Source organism: Megalopta genalis, chromosome 1, assembly GCF_051020955.1.
Source record: "Megalopta genalis isolate 19385.01 chromosome 1, iyMegGena1_principal, whole genome shotgun sequence".
Taxonomy (NCBI): domain Eukaryota; kingdom Metazoa; phylum Arthropoda; class Insecta; order Hymenoptera; family Halictidae; genus Megalopta; species Megalopta genalis.
This window is the reverse complement of record NC_135013.1, coordinates 1,934,943-1,951,763: the sequence shown is the minus strand read 5'-3', so window position 1 is coordinate 1,951,763 and position 16,821 is coordinate 1,934,943. Positions and strand designations below refer to the sequence as shown.

General features: G+C 38.9%; 1 protein-coding gene and 1 long non-coding RNA gene across 6 annotated transcripts in view; both read left to right on the top strand.

Annotated features, from left to right (window-relative positions):
- LOC117221555 (proton-coupled amino acid transporter-like protein acs) overlaps positions 1-16,513 on the top strand; it is a 57,332-nt gene extending 40,819 nt beyond the window's left edge. For 3 of the 5 annotated variants that reach the window (XM_033472600.2, XM_033472601.2, XM_033472598.2), the window contains exons 4-11: positions 5,153-5,303; positions 6,398-6,525; positions 7,567-7,651; positions 8,100-8,372; positions 9,453-9,631; positions 10,629-10,661; positions 11,095-11,267; positions 11,559-16,513. In XM_033472600.2, the coding sequence (XP_033328491.1) occupies positions 5,153-5,303; positions 6,398-6,525; positions 7,567-7,651; positions 8,100-8,372; positions 9,453-9,631; positions 10,629-10,661; positions 11,095-11,267; positions 11,559-11,806 (1,270 nt within the window). In that variant the 3' untranslated portion in view covers positions 11,807-16,513. Of the gene's footprint in view, positions 1-5,152; positions 5,304-6,397; positions 6,526-7,566; positions 7,652-8,099; positions 8,373-9,452; positions 9,632-10,628; positions 10,662-10,697; positions 10,880-11,094; positions 11,268-11,558 lie in introns of those variants that run through there. The other 2 variants (XM_076518445.1, XM_076518451.1) reach the window with 2 other exon arrangements.
- On the top strand, positions 9,638-10,416 carry LOC117221557 (uncharacterized). Its single transcript, XR_004490529.2, has 2 exons — positions 9,638-10,002; positions 10,078-10,416. It is a non-coding gene; the product is annotated as an uncharacterized LOC117221557 (long non-coding RNA).
- Positions 16,514-16,821: the final 308 nt, after the last annotated feature.

Below are 16,821 nucleotides of genomic sequence, written 5' to 3'. Positions count from 1 at the left end.
TCAATTTTTATGCAAAAGAAAAAAAGAATAAGAACGGGACACGTTCGTGGATCTTTTTCCGCGTTACGCACGAAGTCAGAGAGTGCAGAAAGGAAGGAAGCAATTTGGCGAATCGCGACGTTGCTATTCATCAGGATCATCGTAATTTTCCGTGCGCGGTGGTGTTTATTTTCCGAGAATAGCGTTTCCTTCTTCTCCGTCCGTCCTCTTTGTCCCGCTTAAAAGCATCCGGATAATTCGTAGATTTATCTTTCCTCCGAAGCTGCTTGCTTGCGAACGGATCGTACAGGTATCGGCGATTTTTCTTACGGCGCGCCGTAATTGTCGCGAGAGTAATTAAAGCACAGTGCTTGTCGGGACCTTGAGGTATCGCGCGGCACGGAACAATTCAGCCTCGAATTCCGTTCGCTGGAACATAATTTAACACCTCGATTAACATGCCGGCCGTGAATGAACGGCGGTACAAGTTTCCCTATTGCGATTGGAAAAACGATTTTATTGGTATTTACGCAATTTTATGTAGGTTATTTTATTGGTAGAAGCTGTAAGAAACGAGGTCGAGTCGTGCGAGATTGAATATTAATTAAAGACAAAAAAATAGATCATTATTCCTTATAGAGGGTTCGATAAAAAGTGTAATTGGTTTCAGATTGGAATTTGATTGAAGATATTGAATTTGACATTGAGTTGTGATTACACTTAGATTTTATTGTTCGATGATTAATCGCGATTTTAAGACTACTTTATCTTACTAAAGATATTATTGAACTGAATTTTATTAAAGATATTATTGAATTCGAAATAGAACAAATATTGAGAGTCGTAGTTCCACTTTTACTATAAGACTACAATTTTACTATCAGATAATTTATAGCGATTTTTAACTCTACGTTTGTTTATTTCATTTATAACATTTTATTTCGTTGCATAATCAAATGTAAAATGTCCTATCTTTCGCAGTAATTTTACGAACAATTTTTATCATTACCACTCATGAATTTTTCATGATTTCGATCATTGTCGAGGAAGAAATCCGACAGAAAATCTATCGCTGAAAGCCGGACATTTCAGCGGTTACTATGTACAGTAGGAAAAGTAATGCGCGCGCATATATAACCCTCCCCTCTCCTCCCGTTGTTCTTCTTGTCGGGAACTGTGAATTATGGGACAGACGAAACAGCCCGATTTTTGAATAACACACCGTCGGCCATCGTCGACCATCGTTGGCACACTCGTACGGCGACTTAACGCCGGTTTATGCATGACGGTCACGTGGCGAAGTAATTTCCTTCATTTGCGTGCACGCGCAACATTAATGGAAATCACAATATGAAACAATTCGCAGGAATGTAAATGCCACGCACATTAAATACGAAACGTCGCGTCGCTGGTGGAGCGTTCTTCAACCACTCAGACGTATGCATTTTCACCAATTCGTGGATCGACGGCAGTAAAGTGGCGAATCTGCATAGCCTGCGTCATTTGGGATGCCAATCTTAAACTTGTTTAATGCCCCGAAATTAGTTTACACTGCAACTGTTTAATCCAACGACTTAAATTTTGATGGGCCGAAAATGATTCGTTGAAACTGGAAACTGCGTTGGTTGTTATTACTTATTGTAATTGTTGCAGCAAATTTCTATTTTGTATAATAATTCATACTCTTCTCAGAAATTTTATGCAGTTCGTTATAACAGCGTTATTATTATTTATAAATATAATTATAAATTCCTAGCATGGAAAAATTTTTGTTAAAAATTGGCCATCTTTGATCGACGATAACTCCGCGAAAAATCATCGTACGATAATGATCTTCCTTTCAAATTAAAGCTTGAAACCTCTACTTCAAGATCCCGTCGCTCAATTTTTAGTTCAACTCATATTCGCCACTGTAATCCTTTAAATGTGACGCCACGTCATATCGAAAATGGTCATGTTTGTCGTATCGTAAATTGTCGAGTTTGACGAAATGCACGGTCTCGGTAAAATTTTTCTCAGGAATGTCGTAGGATAAAGGTCGATTCTTCCCCTTTAATTTAGAAAAAACGGAACGTGACTGCGATCTTTTTTCGCAAAGTTACAGCACTTTAAAAGTAACCCTTGCACGTTTGTCACGTACCGTCGGCATTTGAGAGATTTACAGCGGCGAGGGCATGTTAAACATAAAATCGAGAAACAATGTCTTAAAGTAGAAGTTTCAAGCTTTAATTTAAAAAAAGAGTCATCATTCTACGACGATTTTTCACGGAATTATCGTCGGCGAAAGTTGGCCAATGTTTATCCATTTGCCTACGCTATCATTCGTTTGGGCAAGTTTGTCTTCGCAGTTTACATCGAACCGTACTGAAAAAAATGCTATAGATTTCGATAAATTGTACAAACATATATTTTCAGCGACGGTGCTCGTCGGAATGATTGTTTGTGCCGAGCATGATTAACGAGTAACATTGAAACGCAGCCCCTTCTCGCAGCCTCGAAAACCGAAGACGATTCTCGAAATAAATATTTTGGCATTAGTTCTCATCGGTTCGCGTAATTTCCACATTTAACTCATTTAGTGAATCGCCCGTGACGCAGGGATATTAGTAGTATTTTAATCGATTACACAATTACGAGTTTCATTGAAACGTCAATTTGCAAAAATAACAGACAACGGATTGCCCGGAACAGACGCACCGGCGTCCATTTTTGCTCTCTCAATCGCAGACATTTTAACGAACTTAGAATCCCATGTAAATATATCTGCACGTTTCGATGAGACTCTAGCCAATATCTAGACAGAAATCTATTCGGTGCTTAAATGTAGAAGTTAGCAGAATCGTTAATGCGACACTGTAACTTTTCAATAAAATTTTCAGCATGCAGTGAAAATAACAATAAAACAAACACGAATTTTTTAATTTCTTTTGTCATTCCAAGTATGTACAGCGAAATTGAAATAAATAAGACTTTCTGTCTTTGAAAGAATATTTCAATAATTTAGTCCAATTTGAAAAAAAGGTTATACCGTTCCTCAAGTGTCCTTGAGTATATTCCACTTACTTGCCAGATAAAAGACCTTTTAGTTTCTAATGATCAACAATTTGCATGATGCAATGATCAATTTGTGACCATTTATACCACTCAAAAGTATCTGCACTAACATCATTGTCTAAACGTATTTCAAGCAGTTTAAGATAAAAAATAAATATTTAGCATACAGCATGTGTAGCACAGCATGTATGAATTGAAAAATAAAGGTGTAAAAAATAGAGAGAGAGAGAGAGAGAGAGAGAGAAAGACTGAAGTAATTCACAATATAAATTATTACAAATTATTGACTATAATGACTAAATAAAAATAAATAAAATAAAAATTGTACTTGCGAATTGCAGCAATCTGTTGCCAGGCAGAAACTTCTTTCTTCCTCTAACAATTTTAATAACTTGAAAATAGTACAACGACGCTCTTAAATTCTTCTAATCTGTCTACTGTTTTAAATTCTATCTATTTTCGTCTTAAACGCATAAAATCCGCAGTCTATTAATCATAAAGAAAACGAAGCTTTAAATTAATAAAATCATTTTTAAATAAGCGGAAATAAATAAATAAATAAAATTACATTTGTCCTTCTCTCAAATTGTCCATTTTAGTTTCCAAGCCGAGCTTTCGTCTCCTTTCTCAATTAGGAAGAATTTACTGTATTCAAAATGACCGGCACCTAATTTCTCCTTTTACGATTGCTGATATTACGAAAATGCATCTATAAGAATTATTTCGATAAATCTTTTCCTTCGAACGTATACTGCAATAGAGATTGTGCAAAGTTTTTAAATAAATCCAATCCTGGCATTGCTATAAAACAATGCGCATAAGTCGCGTTTAGGGTTCGATAGTTCTAGTGTTAACTAAGGTTATGTCACGTGTATCGCGTACATCTCTGGTGAAATCTTCAATCTATTCTTCGAGTGACATATCTCGGACTTATTTGTAACGAAATCCCGTCCGCTATTATTTCCGTCGTGCACTTCTATTTCCGATCGGTCCTCTCGCACGAAGAACGATCGTGCTCGCGGACGGTTTAACGGTGGCCTACGGATTAGCCAGTGACTACACCGCGGACACGTGTTTATTCGAGACACGAACTCGCGGTGAACGGGTGAACGGGGCGCGGCAGCGGCGACGGCGGCGGCGGCACCGCCGAGAGTTTTCAAACTCGGTCGGGCAGGTTCATTCGCCGGTGATTTTAAATTAGCTCGCGCGATGGGACAGGGGAATGCTTGGAAAATTCGTTGTTAGCTATGCGCCGCGGGCCTTTGTGCTGTCGAATTGTTACGCGGACTCTGTCTCTCCCATGCTTCGAATAACATTCGATTTAAAAATGAACCGCGCGAAAAACCGTTCGATTCCTTGACCCCGATTTTTACGTTCCGAGAAATCGAGTTTCTTATGGTTTGTCTTGGAAAATTACGATTTTCCGTACATCTAAGCTACCTAATAATTTCGGGATAATTTGAATGATAATTTCGTAATAATTTGAGTAATAATTTCGTATTAATTTAAGTAATAATTTCGTAATAATTTGAGTATTAATTTCTTAATAGTTTAAGTAATAATTTAAGTAATAATTTTGTATTAATTTCGTAATAATTTAAGTAATAATTTCATAATAATTTGAGTAATAATTTCGTAATAAGCAATAATTTAAGTAATAATTTCGTAATAATTTAAATAATAATTTCGTAATAATTTGAGTAAGAAATTCATAATAATTTGAGTAATAATTTTGTAATAAGCAATAATTTAAGTACTAATTTCGTAATAATTTAAATAATAATTTCGTAATAATTTGAATAAGAATTTCGTAATAATTTAAATAATAATTTCGTAATAATTTGAGTAAGAATTTCGTAATAATTTCAGTATTAATTTCGTAATAATTTCAGTATTAATTTCGTAATAATTTCAGTATTAATTTCGTAATAATTTCAGTAATAATTTCGAGCAAATTAATGCGAAATTCAAGGTACAGCTGCTGCTCCTTTAAGCAGTAATGTCCAACAAGTAGAACTTTGTATTGTTGCGTTGTTTTTCGTGTCACATCTACTTGAACACGCTGTAGTTGTAATGTATCAGTGTAGCAATCTACTCATGGTCGATGGAATTATTACAGGTATTTAGAAACAATGATGCACCTGTTCAAAGGTAACGTCGGCTCGGGTATATTTGCGTTGGGGGATGGATTCAAGCATGCCGGATTACTGCTGGCTCCGCCGCTTACGATCTTCCTAGGGGTGATTTGTGTTCACGCGCAACACGTTCTCGTAAGTAGCCCGAACGTCGAAATAACTTCGCTAATAATTATACACCGGCCAAAATAGAACCTCGATTCCCGCCGTGCAATTTATTAGGTCCTTGACGCATGAAATGCGTCTGACTTTTATGATAGCAATATAATATAAGCAATATAATTTATTTCATTCTACTTAATTGTTGCGCGATATCATTCCCGTTTCAAATCATTTCATCTGCATTTCTATGTATCAAAGATCTATCGTGATTTTAAATGTCCAGTTAAATCTCTACGAGAAATATATTAAAATTTTAATTTCTAGTCAAATTTCTATTCAAAATATTCTACAATTTTTATTTCTCGTCAAATCTCTGTTCTAAATACAGGGTGACCCAAAAATGTCTCGCAATCTGAAAGTGGCGGGTTCCTCGGGTCATTTGAAGCAACTTTTTCCTTTACAAAAATTTTCTCCGAGGCACCGTTAACGAGTTATTAACGAAAAACAGTGACCAATGAGAGGCGAGCATGACTGACGCCCCGCCCTCGCGACCGCTGCGCCGACGGACGGCGTGACGCGGCATTGGCCGCGAGAGCGAAGCGCCGGCCGCGCTCGTTCTCCGAATGATCGCCGCTTTGTGCGCTCGTTGGCTCGGCCGCCTCGCGCTGGTCGAGCTCGCTTCTCATTGGTCACTGTCTTTCGCTAATAACTCGTTAACGGTGCCTCGGAGAAAATTTTTGTAAAGGAAGAAGTTACTTGAAATGATCCGAAGAACCAGCCATTTCTGGATTGCGGGACATTTTTCGGACACCCTGTATATTAAAATATAAATTCCTATGAAAAACGCCGGTGCACAGCGTTCGACGCAGAGTCGTGCTTGAATTACAATTGAATTACTTCAATTACATCATAATTCAAACGCGTTGTATTCGAGTGATTAAAATAATCAGCAATTGAATTAATTGTAAGGGTTGAAAACACGCAATTAGAATCGCAACGTAGCGTTGAATCGCTCTGTAATTCAAATACGATGATAGTGAAATCGCGAAATTGAATGCGCAATGTACTCGACGTCGCATAACTCTGGGCTGGTACGACGAAATAAAACTATTCGATAATTGTCGCAGCTGAAATGCAACGCGGAGGTGACGCGGCGAGTGAACGATCCGACGGCCACGTCTGGATTCGCCGGTACTGTGGAAATGTGCTTCGCCACCGGCCCTCTGTCACTCCGAAAATACTCCGTGTTTATGAGGTTTGTATGTGTGTCAGAGAAAGATGAAATAGGAATCCCATCGACTGTTTGTTTAGCATCATACCGAAATCCGCTTGACGCGTCGCGCCGCGTCGCGACCAGGGACTAATTTCAAACGGGAAACAAATAGAGGAGCCGTTGAACCAAGTTGTTGTTTCGGCAACACTTTAAACAGTTCTTCGGAACAGCCGTTTCGGCTGTTTCCTTATCTGTCTCAAGCGACGTATGAATCAATTATTTTTAAGCGATTATCGTTACGATATTATTATTATTATTATGACCTTTCAATATTTCAAGGTTATTTCAGACATCTCGGACCGGTTTTAGTATTGTTTTCGAAGATGAAAAGTTTAGTATTGTTAAATAGATTTCTACTTCTTTGTTAATTTATCAGATCGAGCAAGCTTAAATGTTATTTCGTTTCCGTTGTTGCACAAATTTGTTTTCTTTGCTCGTCAAAAGTTTAATATTATTTTAAATTCATTTCCAATTTATTTTGTTAATTTATTAGATCGTGCAAGCTAATTTTATTTCGTTTCCGTTATTGTTTCCGAAGATGAAAAGTTTAGTATTGTTAAATTGATTCCTAATTCTTTGTTAATTTATCAGATCAAGCAAACTAAAATTTTATTTCGTTACCGTCGTTGCACAAATTTGTTTTCTTCGCTCGTCAAAAATTTAATATTATTTTAAATTCATTTCCAATTTGTTTTGTTAATTTATTAGATCGTGCTAGCTAATTTTATTTTGTTTCCATTGTTGTATTTTGATCCCCTCCTTCGTCAAAAGATTGATATTATTAAATTCATTTCCAATTTATTTTGTTAATTTATTAGATCGTGCAAGCTAATTTTATTTTGTTTCTGTTGTTGTACTTTGATCCCCTTCTTCGTAAAAAGATTGATATTATTACATTCATTTCCAATTCTTCGTTGATTTATTCGAATTTCGTTTCGTTTCATTGTCGCGCAAATTCGATTACTCAAATTTTCATTTACATCGCGATCACAATTTACATTATCGTTCGTCCGTTTGTTCCAGAAAAATGGTTAATATATTTTTATGTGTCACGCAACTCGGATTTTGCTGCGTTTATTTCGTTTTCATTGGCACGAATATGAAGCAGGTGAGTTTACAATCATTGTTGTCATTTTATTATTAGATTCATTCAAGAATTTAGGGAGAATATATCTAATCTTAGACACGGACTAAATATTAACGTGAAATTTATATATATATTAATAATATATATTTATATTATATTAAAGCTATAAAGCTTTATTATATTGTATTAAATTATATTAAATATATATAATTAAAGCTATATAAAGCTTTAATTAAATATATTTAATATAATATAATCGATATAATCTTCGAAGTCCCGCTAGAATAACATAATCTGCGTGTCTCTGTACAACTGCTAATTCCGGCGCGTACTTTTCTGCTTGGTCGTCAAATAAACTGTAACAACTAGAACGATGTAACAACTCAAAATCGACTACATATAACAAATTGCAAAATTAACGAGCACTACTAATCGACGTGCACTACTAATTTTAAAATTTTCGTCGCAGGTGTTGGACGTGTACGGGATCCAGTTGGACGTCCATCAACACATGGCTGTGGTCCTGATCCCCATAATGCTGAGCACGTGGATCAGGAATCTGAAATACCTCGTGCCGGTCTCGTCGCTGGCGAATTTTCTAGTGATCGCTGGCTACGTCGCCACCATGTACATAATGTGCCACGATCTGCCGCCGATCCGCGAGAGGGATTACGTGGCCCAGTGGCACGATCTCCCCCTGTTCTTCGGCACTGTGATATATTCTTTCGAGGGTATCACGCTGGTAAGGCGCCTACACACACCGTTTTCCCTCGCATTTATGTAACGCTTATTTTGGCAACCGGCCGTTTTCGTCGCGAGTCTGTCCTACAGTCATCCGACTTGTCCGAGCTTTCCGACGCGTTCGTTCCCGGTGACGTCGACGCGCAGCGCCCCTCGTTAAGGTTAGGACACTTTTCGAAACGCGATAGCATTTTTAGAACCAGACCGAACGACTTGAGAAACGAGAGTCTTTTATTTGGTTTTGTTGTTCAAGTATTAGTAGTTAACAAAATGGTTTAGTAATTGTTTAGTATACTAGTCACAATATTATCTAAAAGAAAATTTTAATCGTTTATTCTAATTTTAAAAAGTGTAAATATTAATAGGAGTCATCGTATGTACGGTGCTCGCTTTGTACAATTTTTTAAAAAATAAGCTATTGATGCAGAGCGAAATATTATCCGGATGACTGATAAGAGAGAGAAATGCTGATCGGATAAAAATTTAACTAGATTAACAGTTGCTCGAGTAAGATTTTAATCGAATAAGATTGTATTCTTATTAAGTAATATTATTTAAAATAGTAGGTATTAATAATAGGTATAATATAGGTATAATATACAGGGTGTCTGAAAAATGTCTCGCAATCCGAAAGTGGCGGGTACCTCAGGTCATATAAAGCAACTTTTTCCTTTACAAAAATTTTCTCCGAGGCACCGTTAACGAGTTATTAACGAAAAACAGTGACTAATGAGAGGCGAGCATGACTGACGCCCCGCCCTCGCGACCGCTGCGCCGACGGACGGACTTCTTCCTTTTTGTAAAGGAAGTCAAATGATCCGAGGAAACCGTCATTTCCGGATTGCGAGACATTTTTGAGACACCCTGTATATAATATAGGTATAATATAGGTATAATATAGGTATAATATAGGTATAATATAGAGGTTTAATATAATATAATAGGTATTAAAGTTTTACTATTATTTTTTAATAATGATAAATTGATATTAATTAAAATATTATTATTATAATTTAAAGTTTATTTAAAATTGAAAGTAATTATTGAACCCGAACGAATGATCGTTGTCGTTTGGTTTCAGGTGTTGCCCCTGAAGGATGAGATGAAGAAACCGAGTAATTTCAGTAAGCCGTTTGGAGTCTTAAATGTCGGTATGGTCATTGTGGGCGCCATGTTCGTCGCGATGGGTTTCATATCGTATTTAAAATATGGCGACACGGTTGCTGGATCGGTCACGTTAAATCTCGAGTCGAAAGAAGTGTGAGTATGCAAATCCATTTACCAAATTTCTCTCTCTATCTTTTTATCTTTTTTTCTCTCAACATATATACTTTACTTTTACTCAATCTAGATCAATCTTTTTCATATCGATATTTTAATTACAAATGTTAATCATTCGCTAAATATACATGTACATATATATGTATGTACAGGGTGTATATGTATACAGGGTCGAGAGCATTTAATACAGGTCACCTGAATAACTCGTTTGTCTTCAACGATAGAGAAAAAAGTTCCAGACGAAAGTGGCTCGATGTCGATGGGCAGATAATATGATGACAATGATTTTGTGATGGCTGGAGGCGTAGAGGACACACGAAGGACAAATGTATTTTTTGAAACACAGAACGGTATAATTTCATTCCAGAATCTTATTCTACCTAGAAAAAGAAGTAACTTCTGTCTGAAGCATTTCTTTCTTGTAGGAGCTTTAGTTTTTATGGTATCCAGGCGTATCATTAAAGAGATAGGTTTGACCTTGGTATGTCCTCTACGCCTGCAGCCGCCACAAAAATTATTGTCAACGTATCAAGTGCTCCTTGGAAGCCGAGCAACTTTTTTCCTGCAATTTTTTCCCTATTGTTGAAGAGAAATGAGTTATTCCAGTGACCTGTTTTAAATTGCCCATCTTGTATATTTAATATTGTACAAGCAAACTCGCGTTCAACGATACGAGGAGAAATTTCGTCGCCGTATTTCTTTCTGTGAATTCCTGAACGCTGTAAACATTTGGCAAGTGATTAAGCAAAACTCAAGGATTAGAAGCACAATGGTTTTTTATGTATTGATGTTAAATGGACATCGCTTTTGCCGACTCTACAGTAGATTATTGTTGTGCGTCCAGGTGATAAATCGTTCTGCGTCACGAATTGTCAAAATTCTGTCAAACAAATCAAAACTGATACTGAAAAATAACGAGACGCAAACGTAGTTAAGAGAATACTCTTTGTAACATAATTTTCTGTTGCATACGAAGGGTGGATGGAAAAATCGTCGTCGTGCATTCAAGGTTTCTATTCATATAATATCTTTTTTTTTGCCGAAGTGCTGCACCAATCAGATGCGCTCCTACTTGTACGCCGAAACAGAGTCTCGGCGGATCATCCTTCTCCCCCCCCCCTCTCGAAACGAATGCTATATTAACAAAAAAAAAACAAACGAGAATACGCTATCCGTAATAATAATTATAATTATTATTATATTAATAATAAATGTCCAAAGTCCTGCCTTGCGTGTTTTTCTTGCCTAAACGTAACGATTTTGATCGTGCATGACGCGGTGTGTGAACCGCGCGAAGTGTTTCCGATTTTTCAAGAAATAACAACGACGAATAACACAACATCCTCTTTTGTCGTTTGTTTATATGCGGGAAGAATTGCGCGCGCAAACACCGGCGTGTAACGTTCGTTCGTTCGATAAATATGATTCCGTTTCTTTTGCAGTTTACCACAGTGCATTAAAGTTGCCATCTCGTTAAGTATATTGTTCACGTATGCACTGCAATTTTACGTTCCTGTCGCGATCATGTGGCCAGGATTCGTGAACCAATTCGGCCCGTTCAGGTGGCCAGTTCTAGCGGAGACTATTTTCCGGTCTTCGTTATGTTTGCTCACGTGTGAGTATTAAATCAGTCTATTTCCACGATGTTCAAGTACCGTAAGCTAATAAATAGCCTATTGAATGACACAAATAATCTTTTGAATACTTTATCAATAATTTTGATCTGTTCAGAATTATCTTTATTTGTTTAGAATTATTTTCATTTGTTCAGAATTAATTTTATTTAGGTAGAATCATTTTTATTTATTCAGAAATATTTTTATCCGTTCAAAATTATTTTACAATAGGTTATGTCAAGGTTAGGTTGTTTTTTGCTCGATAACTGACGGGAACAATTCTGTTACAGTTGTGCTAGCAGAAGCGATACCTCAACTGGGCCTGTTCATATCGTTGGTGGGCGCAGTGAGCAGCACCGCGTTAGCTCTGATCTTTCCGCCGATCATCGAGATGGTGGTCTGCTGGCAGAACGCGTCGCTCGGTTTGTTCACGATGACGAAGGACGTCGTGATAGTACTGATAGGACTGCTTGGTTTCGCCACAGGCACATACGAGAGCATCACCTCTATCATCGTGGCGTTCAGCAAGAGTAATTAAGCTAGCGTTTGTAGAAATATCGAATCGTTAATTTTACTTGTACACACACGCGCACACGACATACAAACACACACACACACGCGCGCGCGCGCGCACATGCGCGCACCCGCGCGCACCCACGGAATCAACTTGTTCATGACATTTACGCGAACATAGGCTGCGATTGTTGGTAAAGCAGAGATCTCCTTCCCGGAAGGAGCTTTCGCATAATTGTGTTATTTATTAGTAGACTGCGGATATTTATGCGAAATATAACAAATTGTCTGCCTAAATTGCAAGACATGAGTGTCGAGCACAAGTGTCCTGCTTTCTTTTTTTAATAACTTCAATGAGTTCGAACTGACAGATTTTTTAGTTTCTTTCAATGTATTCACTGTTTTAAATTATTATAATCCTTATAACTGATTTATTATAAAGTATTGCGTTTCAAATTATTACTAATTTTCCTCATAATCGCGTAAAATCCGCCGTCTATTTATTAGTCGCGTATACGCAATTTCTTTCTTCCTGCGACTCGGCACGAATCCGACATGCTTCTCGAACACGTTCTCCCCTTATTCCTCGTCTACGAAATTATCCGAGAAATTCGTTTGTATTTTTATAGAAGTCTTTGCGTATACAGGGTGTCCCAAAAGTCACGCGCGATGGGGAAACGAGGGGTTCCTGAGGTTATTTGGAGTAACTTTTTCCTTGGCGAAAATGCAATCCGCGGCTTCGTTTACGAGTTATCGACGAAAAACAGTGACCAATCGCAGAGCGAGCGCGGTCGACGCTCCGCCCTTTCGGCCAATGTCGCCTCGCGCCGGCCGTCTGCCGCCGCGGCGGCAGTGGTCGCGAGGGCGGGGCGTCAGCCGTGCTCGCCTCTCATTGGCCATCGTTTTTCGCTGATAATTCGCAAACGAAGCCTCGTAGAACATTTTCGCTGAGGAAAAAGTTGCTTCGAATGATCTCAGGAACCTCTCGCTTCAAGATTGCGAGCGTCTTTCGGGACACCCGGTAGATCCGCGAACAGGGTAACAACAAATTTCTGAAGTACTCCGTTGCCGAGGCTCTCGATCGCCGTGTAACGAAAGTCGTAGTCACTAAAAAAAAGGCAACTATTACGCTATAGAAAGAAAAAAATAACAGATAAAATAGCGACGGAGAGATTCTTCGGAAATTCGTTCACCGCGATCATCGTCAGTCGGTCGCCTGTTCAAGTAAGTTCACGATGTTAGTTGTTTTGTGTCCCCGAAAGCGACATACTAGCCATAAGATTATGCCGTAGATGTACACCTAGAATTGTTTATAGGTCTGAACATGGTCCTATGTGAAAACAAAAGTCGACTGTAATTTAACCGTGATATGTAGCTCTAATGAACCGAAGGAAAAACGTAAAACAAAGAAACAAAAAAGAGAGAGAGAGAGAAAAAAGGAGAAATAAAACGAAGAGAGTAGGACAAGAAAACAATGGAATGGAATCGGGCAATGGATTTTGCAGTCGTTATGAATTTTTTTTTATTATAATGGACGATCGTGTGATATAAAAGACAAAAAGGATAGACTCTTTGTTTTTTACTGAAAACGCGGAATGTAATTTTCTCGATTATCGATTCACGTTGCTGCTGTTGCTGCTGCAGCGAGCACATGATTTCGTCGTGGTCGCCTCAGGGTGTCTGTCGCATCGTTCCCATAAAAATTCTTTCGAATTATGAACGCGAATTATGTCACCAAAATTATTGTCACCGAATTTGTATATTTCTAATTTCGTCGGACGATCCGACCGCGCCCTGACCGACGATTATTTATTGATTAGTATTGATACGCCTTACACGCACACGTTGTTATCGTTACATCGTTTATTATAAGGACTTCCGATTTTATGATACTCTTTGAGAATAATGCTTGCGGCGCGCGCGAGGCGTTCCTTCGCGGCAGATGAACCGTTCCTCCCTTCGACCCTCGGCAAATCAGCGGCGGTCCATGCGGGTCCATTCGGACCCGCTGTAGTCATCCCGTAATTATTTAACTGTAATATTATTCCCGGTCAAATTGTTATCGCGTTCAACGCCCGTGCATTGTTCCCGGTACCTGTTACGTTTATGTATGTTTTTCTTTTAAAAATTAACTCGCATCGTCCTTCGCATTCGACGAACGGCGTATCCTCCGTTTTGGACAGAAAAGGTCGGATTGCTGTATACAGGGTGTCCCAAAAATGTCTCGTAATCCGGAAATGGCGGGTTCCTCGGATCATTTGAAGCAGCTTCTTCCTTTACAAAAATTTTCTCCGAGGCACCGTTAACGAGTTATTAACGAATAACACTGACCAATGAGAAGCGAGCTCGGCCAGCGCGAGCTCGGCCGAGCCAACGAGCGCACGGAGCGGCGACCATTCGGAGAGCGAGCGCGGCCGGCGCTCCGCTCTCGTGGCCAATGCCGCGTCGCGCCGTCCGTCTGGCGCAGCGCAAGCGGTCGCGAGGGCAGGGCGTCAGCCATGCTCTCGCCTCTCATTGATCACTGTTTTTCGTTAATAACTCGTTAACGGTGCCTCGGAGAAAATTTTTCTAAAGGAAAAAGTTGCTTCAAATGAGGAACCCGCCACTTTCAGATCGCGAGACATTTTTGGGACACCCTGTAGATCAAAGAAACTGATCTCGGATGCACGTTCGATCAAGATTGCAGAGTTTCTCTGCGGTCGTCCGAGGCTTCTCGCTCGTATTGTTCCATTCTTCTCGCAGGTTTCCACGATCGTGTGTCGCGTTTTTGTAAAGAAAATGCGATTTTGATTTGCGCGTGAACATGATTTTCTTTTTTCTACCGTAACGAAGCGAAAGAAGATCATTTTCATCGTAGATAGTCGAATCATCTGCAAACGAGAAAAATATTACCGCAAGTATTTAGGCGATTCCGATACCCGAAACGACTCGATTCTGTTTCGTATGTGCGTGAAATTTGCGATCACAGTAAATTCTCTCGAATTGTCCTTCAGCTTGTAAACAAGAATTGACAGTTTGGGAAGAGGAGATGCGATTAACCCCTTGACGTACCATTTTCTTCGCGGTCACTGCGATTATAAATGTTTCGATTGCGATGATTTCTTAAAGGGGAAAGAAAATTGTTGCTCATTCGTGCCTAAATTTACTTGAATTTATTTATAATATCGATGACAAAAGATTAGAATTTTATTCCAACTTTTAGGAAGGATAGAATAACATTTATATTGAATAAGTTGTTACTATAAATTATCAGAACGAGTTGGACTCGTCGAAGGGATGATAAAGGGTTAATCGAACCTTCCGCCTCGTTTTTATAATTGTTGGCAGCTATGAAAACGAACCGTGTGGCTCGAATAATCGTGTCTCCTCTTGCAAAATTGTCTATTTTTGTTTACAAGCTTAAAGAAAATTAGGGAGAATTTATTATACTTGACCCGGTATCGAGAATCCGTGGCAGCCAATTACTAAATAATTATATTACTAAATAATAATACTAAGTAATAATTCACGACCGGATATCGCGTCGCTGGAATCACTGTAATTCTCTCATTTCTGCTATTTTCTGTCATTTTCGTCGTTTTTTGTCGATTGCAGCTTGCAATTTTCGTCGCGTCACAACCAGATCCGATAATAAAATATTAACTTTCTTTCTAATTCCTTTTTTGGACAACGAAAATTATATTATTAATAATTATAAATTATCAAAAATCTTATTCGACAGTATCTGCGGCAAATCGAGAGACCCGAACGGTGCAGAAGAATCGTTTCTGTTCGCAGACTCTGTAACTTATTCCGCACCGACGACCATTGTAATTTAAATGTAATGTTTAATAAAACGAGAAATCTTTTTATTACAATGCAGAACGAAGATAACGGCAACAGCGCGCCGCGACACGGTGTCGCTCGATGGATGATGATCTTCTCGCGCGATCGTTTTTCTAAGAAGCGTTTATTTAATTAGTAGTTATGTAAACACGCGAGACGAATGGTTCGATCGAAAGTTATTCCTTCGTTACGGCGATAAAGAGATACAGTATTCAATTGTAAACGCGAAAGCGGAGGCTGTAATTACGATGTATTTATTTTATCAGAAACACGGTACGAATTTAAGAACAGTTCAGCGATTAATGGAGGATGCTTCGAATGCGTATGCGAAGGATGTACAGAGTGTTCCATAATTATGTCAACACCTGGAATGGAACGATTCCTGAGGTAATTTCAAGTAATTTTTTCCTCAGCGAAAATGCGATCCGCCGCTCCGTTTACGAGTTATCGAGGAAAAACGGCGGCCAATGAGAGGCGAGCTCGGCTGGCGCAAGGCGGCGCCGGCCGTTTAACGTATCGGCAGTGGCCGCGAGGGCGGAGTGTCAGCCGTACGCGATCGCTCTTTGGTCACCGTTTTTCGTTAATAACTCGCAAAAGAAGACATTTTTGCTAAGGAAAAAGTTACTTCAAATGATCTCGGGAACCCATTATTTCTCTGAGTCATAATTTTGGGCTACCCTGTACAGTGTACATGTTTCGTCGCGTCTGTGGTAATATTTAAAGCAATTATCGATAAAACGATCGCCGACGGACTGCGGATTTTTTTGTACAAAATTACTCGTTCTCGCCGATCTTTTCCAAGAAAAGAAAAGAAAAGGAAGAGGAAAAGAAACATTGAACCGACGACAAAAATCGATTCCTGAATACCGTTACCGTGACAGTAGAATAAAAGATCAATATTTTCTCATTTCCGCTGTTCTCCCCGTATTCATGATTTATTTTACAAATGTCACGAACGATCGAAGTTATGTGCGGTTTAATCGCGAATCATCACCGACGCCGAAATTCAGCGCGTCCCGATCGAATGGAATTATTTAACGAGCACACCCGGTACATTGCGAGGAGCACACGGGGCAACAAAAACGACAAAATAATCGCAGCTAGACGACGCGCTCGTTCGCCGCGCGAGGGTTGAAAGGGTGTGGCTCGTCACCGCGAACGGTCGAATTTTATCGCTCGATTTTATCCGATTACAGTAATGTCTCCCTTACTGAC